Source organism: Pseudopodoces humilis, chromosome 7, assembly GCF_049639895.1.
Source record: "Pseudopodoces humilis isolate 2021_Gansu_Grassland_sample_001 chromosome 7, ASM4963989v1, whole genome shotgun sequence".
Lineage (NCBI taxonomy): Eukaryota > Metazoa > Chordata > Aves > Passeriformes > Paridae > Pseudopodoces > Pseudopodoces humilis.
This window is the reverse complement of record NC_142206.1, coordinates 46959873-46975919: the sequence shown is the minus strand read 5'-3', so window position 1 is coordinate 46975919 and position 16047 is coordinate 46959873. Positions and strand designations below refer to the sequence as shown.

Here is a 16047-nt window from a genome sequence, read left to right as displayed (position 1 = left end):
ATGAGTGTGGACTGGTGTATAGCTTTTCAGTATACTTTGGCAATGCTTTAAAAATAGAACAGTAAAGACCTGTATCCTCAGCTTTTTTAGATGCATCCATGAGCATCCTGTAACATAGTGATGAAGTATGTATTGCATCCCTTTCTGTGCCTGATACAAAGAAGACTTATTTACAGCTTCCACCTACAGAGTCCTGCCTCTGCCCTAGATGTGTCTTGTGTCTTTTGCTTTTGCAGTCTTTTTTTTTCAGTTACTCACAAGAATAAAAAGATGAAGTTAATCCAGCTACTATTGCTATGTAACTTGAAGGTGGCCATCCTTGAATATTGGAGAGCAGACTTCATATAAAAAAGCCAAGTTTTGAAAATATCCAAAAGGGCACTGACCAAATGCTCAGAGAAGATGAGCTTCATACCTTTGCTGTCATGACAAGCAATCCAGCAGTGAAACTATTTCAATAAAATTTGTGCATATTGTAGCTAAGGATAGTAAGGAAAAGTGTGTGGCTCTGTGGGGTGAGGGAATAAACAAGTGGAAGGGCGGGCTGCTCTTGGGTTTGGGGTGGGGCGGTTCATCTCTTTTAAATTAACATACATTTCATGTCCCTTCATGTCACAATTCCTGTGTATTCTGATTTTTCTGCTGTTGCTGAGTACAGCCAGTAAATCAAGTTTCTGCTGCAGAACTAATAAACTGATTTTATTCCATGTGATTCATGGAAATGCAGCTACGAAATCACTCATTGAAAAGTTGTGTGTAACTGTTGTGCTTTCACAGAAGCTAGTAGAACACAATTTGAGTATGCCTTTGACATGTTAATTAGTTTTTTGAATAAATTGTTAGCACATCCAGGTTCTAGTTGAAAAAGTGAGTGAAACCAAATGCAGAACTGAAAATTTATATTACATTACTTGGGTGGGGTGTTTTAGCTTGAATATTCTGCCATGGCCTACCACACTGACTATATTTAACTTAAAAAGCCTGGGTAGTCCAAGTAGTTTAATTCATAAAGAGAAACCTGAAATTATGAAGCTGTACTTTTTGATTATAAATATTTAGATAGCAAGATGCTGAAAGGTGGGTTGGTATGTCCAGGGAAGTGTCTGTGACTGTAAACAACCTAAGGACTTGGATAAGGAGCTAGCAATCAGGCAGTCCAGGAGGTGAAGAAACAGCCTGGCTGTGTTGAACCTTGTGGAAGCCAGGAAAATGTCATAAGCCTGAACCATGTGAGGGCTCATAGGAAGAGATTCATTTGCTTTTTAAGGCTGAAAGTAAGAATTTATGAAATACCTAATTTAGGGCATCACTATTTCATGTGTGTAGATTGAATTTCATAGAGCTGCCAAGAGAATGTTTTGGAGTTAACGGAGAAGACTTGTCCCTGGACGTGGACAGTAGTGAGAGTCCATTATCAAGCAGTAACAGTTTTGTTAATCATGGCAGAATCAAATCCTGAATACTAGCTGCTCTGAAATTCTTCATGATGAAATCCCAGAGCTTGCTTTTGGGAGATCTGTGTGAGTGCTGTACAAGACACCTACTAATCAGCTTTCTAATAGTTAAATAAAACTGATAAAATGTCTAATAAAAGTTGATCTTCAGTGAGTGCTGTGCCAAGAACTTTAGACTGACAGTATATATCAAACACTTTTTACTCTTGAAGTAAGTCAGAAGCTTTTTGGCAATAGTTTCAAAAAAACTAAAAGCCATAGGGTAGATGCTAAACCTTACCCTTCTTCAGTGCAATTTCTGCTATTTCCTGGGTTAAATTATTGCATGTTAGATTCTGAGGCGTGATGTCTCAAATAAAACTGTAGCACACAATAGTGCCTCTGGAGCCCCTCTGACTAACCAGAGCTTACTTCGTGTGAGCTTGATGCGGCCAGCAGAGAGAGAAGCAGCACAGGAATCACCAACTGTATTCTGAATTTTTGCTTGGGTTGTGCCCTTGTAAGGACCAGAGTGTACAAAGCTGTCCTCCACTGATAGAAATGATTGATACTGCCTTACGGGAATGTTAAGTACATAGATCTTCTAAAATGAGGCCATATTCAGAACTTCTGTTTAAATTTTAAAATTCCTCAATTTGTGTCATAATGAGCACTATTGTAACAGAAAACAAATTCATATAAATGGTCCTAAAGAGACAGCAAACTTTGCATGGGCTAAGATAATGATGACATATCCAACTGGCACTATTGTCAAAACATTTTTTTTGCAAAGCAGCAAATGATTTTTCAATCTTTGAATAAGATCATGAACTCTACATAAATAGCTCCTGATTATCATCCTGTTTAAAAAAGATCTCGCCAAGAACTGTGATGCATCTTGAAAATATGAGGAGCTAGAATGCTGAGGTTCTTACAGAGAACTCAGCATAAGATCCATCAATAATAAAACCTTTGTCCAGGTTTGTGACAGTTAACACAGTGTAGTTATGATTTAATACTGCAGTTTCATATTTTAATTGTTTACAAAGAACTAGATAAGAAATGCAACAACAAAGGACATGTCTTTGATCCAGCTGAGCCAGAACTGCTATTGTGAATCAAAGTAAAATTGAAGATGTTATGCTCATCAAGATGTAATGTGCAAGACATATCTCCTTACCTCCTGAGCAATTGCCACTATTACTAAGTATATTTATCCTTACTTCTGTTTTCTCTTTGAATGGAGGAGGCATTATTAAGAAATTTCAGTTGCTTTCTGGAGTTTCAAGAAGTAATGTTTGACATTTGGAAGCAACAGATACTCCAATTGCATAGCTGAGAGAGCCAGAGTAGTTAGTGGACTCAACTTACACTGGAAATATCAGATCAAGCACATACAAAGATTTCTTAAAATAAAATAAACAGAAAGTAGACTGTTATTGAGGTGTTCTTCTATCTTTAACTGCATCAAGAATTTCCTTCACTCTTCATACATGTGTAAGTCCTGTACTGTTCTTTTTTATGGTTATAAGCTTTGTAGGATTAACAAAATGGAAATTATAGTCACAACTGTCTGCATTTAACAGTGAATTTAAAGTTAGACAAACTGTATATTGTGCAACAGAGTGAAGTGCTTTTTGTTTCATGTTCTCTTTTTAAAAGCTCTTTGATGCAAGATAGATTGTACAAACAAATACCATTTACTGAAGATCATCCAGAGAGTAGCAATTGATAGATTCCTGTTGAGGAACCATAATATATGAAATACTTGTGTGATGTGACAACAAATACTAATAATTTCAAATTTTTACATTGGAAATTGGAAAACACTTTTCTAATACTGAGAAAAAAACTGGAAGATGATTGTTCTGCTGCTCAAATGATTTCTTTAAGTAATTTTTTGCTTTGTTTTTCAAAGAAGAAATAACTGAAAAAAAATTGGACTGTATGGAGGTGTGAGCTTCTATGTTTAGTAGTAGATGATCTTGTTAAAGGGGAAAATTGCTATGCTATGGCCAAATACACTTCTCTACATCTGTGACTGTAGTTTCCAAAAGCAGGTTTAATTTTCTGTCTTTAATTTTTCTCAGCCTGCCTTCATTTCTCTGTCTTGATCTGTTGCTGAATTTTATTCAGAGACTTAGAGCTTTTGTTTATTAAACATAAGCAGTTAAAGTAAATAGCACTGCTCTTACTAGTATTCTTTCAGTCATTTCCCCACTTGTTAGTTGTGTTCTTTATCAAGAACAAAATACGTTTTGGTCTTTGGAAATGACATGCTTGCAAATCTAACCACTTTCACCTGGATGGAAATGTAATTATATGGGAATGTTGCAAGTTCTGCTAGGGTCTACTTAAAATTTGGTGTTAGGGTTGTTTGGGTTTTTTTAATAAATAAGCACTACTCAGTGTGAAGCTAAGGAGAGAGTGGCCTTAAAAATTACTGCAGTAGAAGTACAGTTGGAGAGATAAATGTATTAGAATTTAAACCTGATAGTGACACTTAATATGCAGTAAGATACATACTGTTTTTAAAATACGGTAAAGAAATAATTTTTTTGGGACCATCACTTTTCAGATTTTTGTAAACTGATTTTTTTTTTTTTGCTCTATTGGAGTCAGCAGTACCAGGTGCTGTCAATCTGTTATTACCAGAGAATGTGCTCCGTGACCTGTCTTGTAGAGAATACACTATTAATTATGACTTTTTTCTTCCTTTTGTATTTTGGAGGTGGTCTTCCTAAATCCCTTTCTTCTGTGTACCACCTCTTCCTCAACCCTTTGGAAAAGGAAAAGGTAAACTATTTGCCATTTACAAGGTAAAACCATTAGTGCCTCTGAAGCAGTATAGCTGCTCTGGTAATGGCAAATTGATTATATTGTATTGCTTGACAGTCCCATTGGAGCTGGCTGATTGTGCTGTTTAGATTATAGTTTAGTTTAAGGTGTTTCCTGGTAAGTGCATATCAAAATCTAAATGTAAGGTTTCTTTTTATTGTCAGTATTCATTTTAATACCACTCTAAAGAAAATCTGTACTCAGTGAAGTAGAAATTCTGTATTTTATGTATAAGAAAAATTCTCATGTCTCTTGTCCTAGTGAGTGAATGCATGGTTTAGCACTTGGCTGAAATAATGCAGTTTCGTGGAGCTATGTGTATTGACTGTGGCTATATTTCAGCTGTTACAAGAAGACAAAAGACTAACAATAAAACCTGATTCAATACATGTAAACAATGTTGATTTTATTTTCTTCTTTTATTAATTTAGTTTTATTTTCTATTTAGTTATTCTAAGTGTTATTTAGTAGACTCTCTGTAATCTACATCAAACACCTTGTCAGTGTGTGACATTGCTGTTTGCAGCATCAGCTTCCACTTTCATATATTGTTTTTGCATGCAGTACGAGGGCTCTGATAAACTCTTGAACTATCCTAATAAGTAGATGAGAGCTTCAGTGTCTGGGAAGTGAACATAGCTAAGTGTGGTTTCATGTGATTTCTAGAAATGTAGGGAAGAACTTCCTTCCAGAATTGTAGTTTGGAATAAACTTTCTTGCATGCCTGGGTGCATGTAGTCCCAGGCAGTGAACTGTGCTGTTTCTCTTCTTTAAAGTTTGTAGCCATCTTGGGACTAGCTTTTAAACAGCTGTTCTGTGCATTAGCAGACTGTCTTCTGACGCCTACAAAAAGGAAAATATATATTATAACTTTGATTCTACAGGAAAAGCAAGTTTTATATGGTCCAACTGAGACATTAAAAAAAACCCGTTACATAAACTCCTACAAAATCTGTTGCTTTTGTTATTGTATTTTATTAGAGAATGCATTTGAGGTTGAAGTGCATTTTCTAAGTCAAACTTTTTGAGATTTACAATATTATGGTCACATAAAGTAAGAACAAAAACTTTTGATGTCTTTCTGGAACTTTTTTGTTCTGATTTATGCAGGAATGTTTTTAATCATATGATTAAACATATAAAAATTTTATGAAGTGTGATGGTTACATTTGTATTGTAATACTGACCTGTCCTAATTAGGTGTCAGGCTGTTTTGATTTTAAAATTTTACTCTTTAAACAGTAGTTAGGTTAATAAAATCTGAAATATATTGCCTGAAAATACTCTTCCTCTCTTTAAAGGATACCTTGATTGTGTGGTCTGAAGCTGAAAATTATGATTTGGCACTTAGCTTTCAAGAAAAAGCGGGTTGTGATGAAATATGGGAAAAAATATGTCAGGTAAGTTTGATAAATATAAGGTTGAACGTCCTAATTAATTTTAATATTTGTGTTCAAAACTTAAAGGCTGTTCTGAGAGGTGAATTTGAGCAACAGTAGATAGAAAGTAAAAACTACCTCTTCAGCCATCTCTCCCAGATTCTGCATTTTTACATTTGAAAACTTTCTCGTTCCTCCAGAAATTTAATACAAACCTAATATAAGTTTTGGGTACTTTTTTAAGATAATTTTCAAGTTTTTCTACTCAATGTAACTTTTTAGTTGTGTTTTCATCCAAGGAAATGAAGCTCAAAATGAGTTAGAAATTTGCCTAACAAGTAATGTCATAATTAACTTTTTTCAGGATAGCCCTAAGGGAAAAGATTACCTATGAAGTTTTATTGTAGAGAGAAGAATGCTTGTGAGCTCTTAGTGAGTTTTATAGTGTACTTCTTCCAGAATATACTGCAATATATAAATTTTATATGGTATATTTAATAAAACCATATTTTATTTACATTTCTCTTCCTGCATTTCTCATTCTTCTGTTTCAGGTGAGGGGAATATTGAGTTTCTCTCAGAACTTTTTTCTATGTAAATGTTTCCAGGCTATGAGAGATTGATCTGATAGTAGGAGATAGCTCCATCCCTTTATCATCACCTTAATGTTTTAAGAAATCAAACAATATATATGTAGCATGTGTATATTTTAACATACATTTTACCACCACAACCAGATGACTGTATAGTCACTGAATCAGTGTTGTTTGTAATATTTGTTTGGGTATTAACTATTGACCCAAAAGAGTTTCATCAATACATTCACTGATGTTAGTTCACTTTCTCAGTTCTTGTTTAGGTATTTTCTTCCCTTCAGAGTATTGCAACTTTTCTTAATTCTGTGCTACATTATGATGCTAGTATGATATGGGATTTCTCTAAATCATTCTAAATTTTTCTTTGCACTCTATTTCTGTTCTTAACTAACATCTAGCTCTCCCCACTCTGTTTTGAAGTTCATTCTTATCGATTACAGAAACAAAGCAAAAGAAATCTGGATTCACAATTACATGTGTATAGATTGTTCCTTTTTTTAAGAATGAGTCTTTTCAGCAGCTTACCAGTTACATAAATAAGTACAGAAACATTTCTAAGAACCTTAGCAGTCAATGGCCCAAAACCTGGGGACAGAAACAAAGTGGGGAAGGGGGAAGTTTTGTTCTTAGGAAACACCCAGATAAGAAGCCCAGTTTCCTCACCCTAATGTAAAGGTCTAATATTTTTGTAGGAAACCAGTGTCTTTACATCCTGTTTTGAGGCCATGCTATTGTAATTGTGTCTGGTGTACTTCACAGATCTTAAGCTTCCTCAGTCATTAAAACTTCTTCTAAAAGGAAAGCTTTGATACCATTTATAGAGAAAGTGGTTGCTGCTGTGTAAGCAGAAAAATATGTTTGGTTTAGCAGCATTCTGAGTATTAGTTTGCTGTTATAAATGAAACATTATTTCTCCCAGGGGTCTTTTGCTGATTTTCAAGATTAAAAGCAACAGCACCTTCTACTGTTCTGCACAGCAGTGCTTCTCTGAATTTGACACATCAGACTCCAAGCAGGTGCTAAAATTAAGATGTCATTAAAGATGATACACTCTGGTGCCCAAGCATCTGTGTATTTTTTTACTAATTCATACTTTCCGCAGTTTCCTCATATCTCTGGAGAGATCTTTGCGAGTCCTGTGCGTTCTTTTTCTGACAGTCAATTTTCCACTATTCTTTTGTCAGTGTTGGTTTGAGATCTTTTGTTCTTCAGAGAAGATTCTGTGTCTCTGTTGAGTAGTTAGAAAGTGCACAGTAACAGATTTTGACTTGCAGCTCTCCAGAACTAAAAACAACAGATAAATTAGCAAGACTGGCCTCTCTCCTCTGTTTGAGGTAGTGGAAGCTTTGAAAAGCATCAAGAGCAGTTAATAACTATGACTATAATAACTACAGATAAATGTTTAAAGCTATCACTAGAATAATGTAATACTGATTTGCATTTGAAAATCTGTCTGCAGAGAATAAAGACTGGAAACAAATGGCTTAGTTCAGTAGTCTATTAAGAAGTTGCCATCCATATTAATAACGCGAATTTCTGGGTTTTTTTTTAAGTACTCAGAAAATGTAGGTTTTTTCTTTATTCTTCTTCCCATTTTTAGAAAACAAAGTTAGATGTCTAATGTAGGAACAGTTCTATAAAGCTTTCTATTTGAAGAAATCTTCTCATTATCTCTTTTATTTTCCAAACCAGCTATACTCAGTGTCAGACTAGATTTGCATTTCTGTTTTGCCCATACAAAATAAAAATGTGTGATACTTAGATGTTATTTTTTAGAATGTGTTCAAGTAACAGTAAAATGAAACTCCATTTTTGACACATTTTATTTTGCAGGTTCAAGGCAAAGACCCTTCTGTTGATATTACTCAGGATCTTGTTGATGAATCTGAGGAGGAACGCTTTGATGATATGTCATCACCAGGTCTAGAATTGCCATCCTGTGAACTCAGCCGGCTAGAAGAAATCGCAGAACTTGTGGCATCTTCACTGCCTTCACCGTTACGTCGTGAAAAACTCGCACTAGCACTGGAAAATGAGGGTTATATTAAGAAGCTCTTAGAAATTTTTCATGTGTGCGAAGACTTGGAGAACATTGAAGGACTACACCACTTATATGAAATTATTAAGGGAATCTTCCTTTTGAACAGAACTGCACTTTTTGAAGTCATGTTTTCCGAGGAATGTATAATGGATGTAATTGGATGCCTAGAATATGATCCGTCTTTATCACAGTCACGGAAACACAGGGAATTTCTGACTAAAACAGCAAAATTTAAAGAGGTGATACCTATATCTGATCCAGAGCTGAAGCAAAAAATACATCAGACATACAGAGTACAGTATATTCAAGATATGGTCCTACCCACTCCCTCAGTTTTTGAGGAAAATATGCTATCAACACTTCATTCTTTCATCTTTTTTAATAAAGTCGAAATAGTTGGCATGTTACAGGTAAGTTTCAAAAATTCATAGTCTCGTGCTTTCTTGGGCAAAGAAAGTCAGGTGATTATTCCTGGGAAGATTGAGGTGCTTCAGTGGAACCTTCACTTCTGTGATTGTGTAAGTGATTGTGGAGTGTGACAGAAAAGGCATGGATTTGAGTACTGAGTTGTCAAATACACGTTCTTTAGTTTCTGGATTTGGACTAGATTCTCTGTAACTGATTTAAATGGAGCAAACATGTAGAATATTGAATGAGGTTCTTTGGAATGAGTAGTACTGTTTGCACTTTGAATCTTTGATTTACATTAACAGTAGTTTTGAGGGTCATTGTTTTTGTGTTTTGGGACTTTCTAGTCACTAGACTTAGAGATATCTTTTGTCACGTTACCATAAAAAAAAACCCCATTGCCTAAATTTCACAATATAATCTTCTATCGTGATGTAGCTGTTGCTGATTTTAAATTAAGTCAGCTGTTTGGAAAGTACAGATTAAGAACATACGACCACTTTATATGCATGAATGTTTTCTTACTTTGTCTTAATAAATCCCTAAATAATGGTGCTTGGAATTATCAGTTTTTCATTAAATATGTCTTACTGCAAATGTAAAGAGATTATGTGATGCTTTACATAGTTTACCAATATCTTAGGTGTTCTGCACCAACCCATGAACTTTCTGTATGGCATTAGAAGTTGGTGGCAGATCTCTGTAAGAGGAGCTTTCAGCTAACTCAACGAAGTGTTACAGCACATATATTTTGGTTTGTAGAAGTTAATTATCATTATCTTATTTCTCCCAGGGTTTAATCAATGAATAGTCACTGTTGTTGTAGGGGCTGTCTGATCTGGAGAAATGGACCAAGTGTTAGATGTTACTGACTACTTTAACCATATTTATCTCAGTTTGACTCGCAGGATATACCCTGTATAATTTCATGGAAAATACATAGCAAAGGAGAGTAGAAATTCCTTTTGCAAGCTCCCAGAGCAAATAATTGTCAAAACTAAGCCTCACAATTTTTCCTCCATCACACTCGGTTATCAGAATACTGATATTACTTAATCCACTCACTTGGAGCTTTAATCTGTCAGATGAAATACCTTGGGCATCTTCAGTAGTACTAGGCCCCAGTTTATGCCCTGGTGAACCAAACTGTTCGTGTCTGTATGTGTATCCTTGATAAACAAAGTCACAGTTGCTTATCTGAAACAGTCAGAAGGCCTTGTTTGGAGTTGCCAATTTGAAGAAGTTTACAAGTCTGACTTCGAGAGAATATTGAAAAAGATTCAGTTAAGGGGTCTCTTACTGGAGCATCCAGTATGACTATTGTCTCAAAAATGTCTTGCCCTCTTTGCAAGGGTTGCTAAAAGCAATTTTTTGAAGTTTATACATTTTGACTTGGGCTGGGGGCGGGGGGAGGAATTTTTCAGGACAGTGAAAAATTGGTTGGTGACAGTGGCTGATTCTGAGAGGAATCTTGAGCTTCGGAAAAGAAACTGGGCGAGGGAAAAGAGGGCCTGATCCTGCAAATCATTGAGAGTGTGTTTGCCAGACATCCCAAGATAACTTTATTGAGGACTAGAGACTGATGAGTTTCCTTTCTTCTTTCTCTTACAACTTGTGTTAGGTTAATAGATGTGGGGTAGGCTTAAGTTAGAATATCAAGTTTTTGTGTTGTTGCCAGACTTGTTAGTTGCAGTTTACAGTTGAAATGAAGGCTCAGATCTGATTTTGATTTGTTGTGGGACAGCAGATTTTTGAACATTATCTTCACTGCTGTTCTCTATGGTTGAGAGTAAAGTATACTTCATGTATGTTGGAGCCAGAAGAACTGACATTTCATTTCAAAGTTAGATAAACTTTTGGAATTGTTGAAGTGCTTTCCTCAGCTTTGAGGAACCCAGAATGAGAGCACACAAGGAACATAATACACCCTATGCTAGGAAATGCTATACTGCATTTCCTAGTACTTCCACAGTATAGCTCTCTATCAAGGAGGGAGAGCTCCCTGAGTTTATAAGAATCTGTCGGAAGTAATATGACATTGTTGATCAGTTTTTGGTTTTGAGGCAGTTAAAAAAGACTCACAAATTATGTGTCCTGAGAGTTTAAAAGGCTTGATTGGTTGATTGATTGATTCATTCATTCATTCATTTTTCAAGTTCTTGCAGTGTAGCTCTAACCCAAGGTTTCAGCCTACTTACCTGACATTTATTTATTCATTTATTCATAGAGCTGTAGGCCAGGTTGCATTTTTCTGTATTTTCTGCATTCTAGTTTCATTTCATTCCCCCATTCCTATAGTCCGTGTATAAAATATATGATACTATTTCTTCCCATTTCTTTTTGCAGAATAAATAATGCTCTGAGAACTGAATTAAGAGGCTGGTTTTGGTGATTTCACTTCCATAACTAATTCCTAAGGGCTTTCTTCCATTCATGTGTGGTTTAACATCATGTGCTCCTGCAGCTGGTATTCCAATACTTAGGATGTGTGGAGGGGGTTTTACTTCATGAAGGATGTAGAGTTCTCTGTAGTTCCTGGCATTCATTATTTTAGATCTTCTGAGATCTTAATACTCACTAACCTTACACGTATACTTAAGACGTGGTTTCTTTTAGAAGTCTGAAAAGAAGAGACTTTTCTTTAGAAGAAAAGACTCTGGGATGCCTCATGGTAGTTTATTGCAAGCCGTGGATGAGTCTCAAGTTCTTAGTACATGCATAATAAAGGCTGTTAATGTCTCTGCTGTTGACTTTAGATTGTCTCTCTTGGACCATTGAGGATTTGGCAAAAGAGATCTCTTCTAGGGAAATTTCAGTTGACAGAATAAAAGTAAACTTCCTGAGTAGCTGATATCCCATGACATCCTGCAACTCTTGTGTGTACAACTGAGTTGCTGGGAATTCTTTTCTCTCTGTCTGGCTGTGAAGGAAAGGAAAAGAAAAACTCCTACGTCACGGCAAAAAGCCAGCTGTAATGAGGCCTTTCCGTGTCAGGCTGTGTATTAACCAAAGTGGCACTTTACAGTACTCTGAATTAACTCAGCCGTACTGTAGTTTCAGAGAAGTGACTAGAAGCTTGTACAAGACTGTACAGATAGTGTCTTATGCTTCTTGACAAACTGAGTGACTTCACTCAAAACTACCTCTTTTATTTAAGGCATTTACTGTCAAGATAGGCCATTTATGGTCATTAAAGGTCACCTACATTTAAAGTTAGTTTTTCAGTTATAATTTATATTACAGATGAGAATATGCTGATTCTTCAGAGTTCTGGCTTTATTAGAGAGACTTTGCATGAGTTTAAAAAAATAAATTCTGTACTATGGGAAGATACTTGGTTCGATCATTTTGCTTGCTTTGGTAGGTAAAATAACTGTTGCCCTTTTGTGCTAAAACCAAAAATAGCAAATAAGTAACCCTTGGCATTAGGGTTATGAACCACATTTTTCTGTTCTTCTTCAAGGTTAGCTTTCTCATGAGCTTTATAAAAATGTGGTTACATTGATGGGCTTTTCTGAGAACTGGAGGTTAGTTTGTTTGTGGCTTAATTTTATAAGTAGTTTTAAGTGAGCATGTCAGCATCTCATTAAACGACATACTGTTGCATGATGAATAGTAAAGCCATGAAAATAGTATTCCCAGCCTGCAGAATTAACTGCTGTGAAAATCTACTCAATTACAGATTTTGTCATTCACAGTGTGCAAAATATGAAAGAGGTATATAACATTTTTTTGCAATTTCAGCCCCTCCTAATATGCTCTTACTGCTTGGGGTCCAGCCTGTTCTAGTCTTGAGATGTCATAGCCACCAAGAAACCTTGCTGAAACATGGAGTTGGCCAAGTTTTGAGAGTGGGGGTGGGACAGGTAAGTGGTGTTTCTTGCTTTATATGACGCTCTTTTGCAATTTAAAAAAATACATACTAATGTGCACACTGGAGGCCACCAGTTCTTTCCCTTTGTATTATTAACTAGTTCATAAAAAACAAACAACTTGCAAAACTGCGCCATAGAGTGAGCAAACACTATTTCCGTCTGTTCTCTCCCCCTTTTCTCATTGGTGTGTTTTTTTTTAGCCAGCAAGACCATGCAATGTCTTTATCTTCCAGAATTAAAGATTATTAGGATTACTTTTGGGTATGTGCACTTAGACTTGAAGATCTTTAATTTTCAGGAAAGTGGAGAGTAGAAGGGGAAAATTTGACATACGTTATAATAGGTTTTGTGTCTGGTAGAGCAGTGATCAGATGGTATTATTGTACTGGTAAATCAGAATTTTTAAATACAGAAGGCATATTACTGATAGTCCCTATATTTCTTTTCAAGAGCTAAAAAGTTGCAGGTATTTAGGTACATCTGTATATTTTACTGTATTTATGTACAATGATAGGCAGGTTTTCATTTTGAAACTGGTTTTACAGATAGTTGCTTATTCTTAACAGAGTTCTGTAGATGCAAACATAATTATCTGTAGTTGTTTTAGAGGAAGATTTGTGTTAGTGCATACTGATAGTTTTGCTCAAATCCAGTCTGCTTTCTTACAGTAGTTGGCTAAGGAATGACTGGAGATTTACTTTCAGCAAAATTCACTTTGCAGTAAAGTGAATTCCTTCTTTCTGGGGTAAATGACTTGGTGAAAGGCATTTGCAAGTGGTGCATGCTCGTGATTTTTGGGATTAACTTCTTCATTGTAGAAAATTATGTAGAAAATTATTTTCCACATGTTCAGAAACTATGAAAGTGGTTTGGTTGATCTTGCTACTTTTCCAGCATGTTGATTCAAGTAAAAGTAACGCATGATAAAGGCATGTGTGGAAGGATAGTCTGATATAAAGATTTTAAACTAAGAAATCTTTTATGTGGTAGCAGGAAGGAATGTATGTTTGAAGTGATAATCATCTGTTTGCTAGTAATATTTTATGAAAATTTCACTTTATGTGTTAACACATTGTTTCAGCCCAAAATGAATATGGAGGTGGAATATAGGATGGAATGTGTGCTGTCTTTCCAGTTTAGGTGGTGTTGAGTTTCATGGATTTATTTTTTTTATTGAGAAAAGTATGTTTTATGTCATTTATCTGTAATCACAGACACAAAAATACCTGGTGACTGAATGTTAATTACAATTAAGGTTTTACACTTAAGGCCTGGTTTTGAGGAATCCTTTTTTAAGTGCCCTTTGTAAGGAGGAGGACTACTTTGGAAGTTGAATCACAAATGTAAATAGTGTCCTTTTTCGTGACCCTGGCTTATCTGTGGGTTTTTTTGTTTTTAAAGTCATAAATGATGGAGTGAGTAGTTGGCCCGGCTTCTTTTTATCTTCATGAGCTTTTAAATGTATTAAATATAGAAGCATCTACTTATGAGTATACTTAGTGTCTGGTATATAAACATGGTTTAAGTATTGCACCTTGTAATAATTTCTGTGCCTGTGGAAAGTACCTAGAATCCACAATTACATCATAAACTATTGTTTGCAGTCTGGTTTTCTTGGAAAACAGTTGTAACCATGACAGCTTCTAAGGCACAGCTAAAAGCATATTGATACTTGTCTGCATGAAAAGATCACATACTGCAGAGAATTGTGTGTTTGCACTGTGTTCACAGACATACTTGGAGGGATTTTTGCAAGTTGGAAAAAAAAAAAAAAAAAATTGTGTAATTCTGTCATTCTGTGTTGGTGCTTTGTGACTTCCAAAATATGTGAACTCTGCTCTCAGGCTGTGCATTTCCACGGATCTTGGCAGTATTGTTCAGGAATGTTTCTTTAGATATATTGCTCTTGTCAGTAATTTGTCAGCTTGAGAGATAGAATCTTGTATTTAGAATGTTCTTTGCAATGACAATTTTTCTATATATGTGAGAGGATTGGGTCTTTTCTCATGAACAGCAACCTGTCTGCCTTTCATTAAGCATCTGGAATGTGATAAAGGCTAAATGCTTTTCAGGGCTAAGCTGTAAGTGTGAAATTAGTAATAAGTTGTTTTTATTTTCCTGGAGTAAGTGTAATTTACTGCATATTATCCATTCAAGGGTGGGATGTTTCAATCACTCAGATCCATCTTAATTTGTCTGATTTTAAATAGGTCATGGTTGTTCTGGGGCCTAGAGATTTCAGGTAATCTTGTTAGTTTAAAAGTGCAAGGTATTTGATGGGGTTTGGGAGAGGACATGACATGGAGAATGTTTCAGTATTATATTTCATGCAGAATTGTAAAAATACTACATTGCAGTCTATATTTGGAGCGCTGGAAAACAGTTATGTACTGACCTTCTGCAAATTCTTCTGAAACATTAAGTGCTAGCACTGAAATCTTAATCACTTGCCAGTTTTAAGTTCCCTCTACAAGTCCCACAGGTTTGCAAGCCCAATACCAGGGTAAGCATGTTGGCCTCTGCTGCAGACAGCCATGTCTTGGACAGGTCAGGGATGTGGTGGGATCTGGTCAGAGAGCTGAGCTGGGCTCCTGCTGTGCTGCTCTGCCACGTAGTGCCAGATGTGCAGCTTCCCCATCTGAGTGTCTCTGGGCACTGAAGTGGATCATAAATGAGACCCACATATCACCAACAGTAAAGGGTCTCTTCTTCCACAGCATAAAACCCCCAGACTGATGCTTGAGTAATACTGTATACATTCTTTTTTTTTTTTTTTTTTTGTTTTTCCTCCAGAGGTACACTGCTTACCGCTCTTACATATGTAAGAGCCATGATTATCTGCTGCTGAAGTTTCCATTATTCTTTCACGGTGATCACTCTAAGATATTCTGTAATATTGACTTCCCTTACTCTGAGATATCATGGAAGAGGTGAAAAGTTGCTTTCACAGTGAGAATGGAAATAAGGGGTTATGCTTTCCAACTGTGCTAAGTATGCATCTTCTCCATAGTTTTCATAGATAAGATTAGCTCTATATCTTGATCAAAACAGTGAAAAGAGAAAGGAAAGCAAACTATGTGGCCTTCTCCTAAATGCACTGCTAATCATGGAAAAGAACCTGAATATTCTTCAAAAGAACTGGGTTTTATGGGGTTTTGTTTTGTTTGGGTTTGTTGGTTTTTATTTTTAATTTCAGTGTCTGAATATGTCAGTATGTCTACTGTGGGTTACTTATATTGCCTGTGATGTCTAATGAGTTAAATATTAGACCAGAAAACTTACAAAGCTGTATAACAGCTGGATAGCAGGTAGTCAAACATCCTTGAATTCTCCCATCAAAGCTTGAGGTATGTTTCTTGAAATCAAATCCCTTAGTAGTTGTTTTGAACATATTTCACTGTTGATATCTGCAAGTCAAAATTTATATAGGTACTTGATCCTCCAGAGTGAATTTTGGTATATTTCAAATGAGGCCTC

At 35.8% G+C, this 16047-nt stretch overlaps 1 protein-coding gene across 1 annotated transcript in view; it reads left to right on the top strand.

The window, feature by feature from the left end:
• The window catches only part of PPP4R3A (protein phosphatase 4 regulatory subunit 3A), a 41454-nt gene that overhangs the window by 11837 nt on the left and 13570 nt on the right, over window positions 1-16047 (top strand). Inside the window, exons 3-4 of the mRNA XM_005520189.3 lie at window positions 5573-5671; window positions 8080-8697. Coding sequence (XP_005520246.1) covers window positions 5573-5671; window positions 8080-8697 — 717 coding nt within the window. The remainder of the gene's footprint in view (window positions 1-5572; window positions 5672-8079; window positions 8698-16047) is intronic.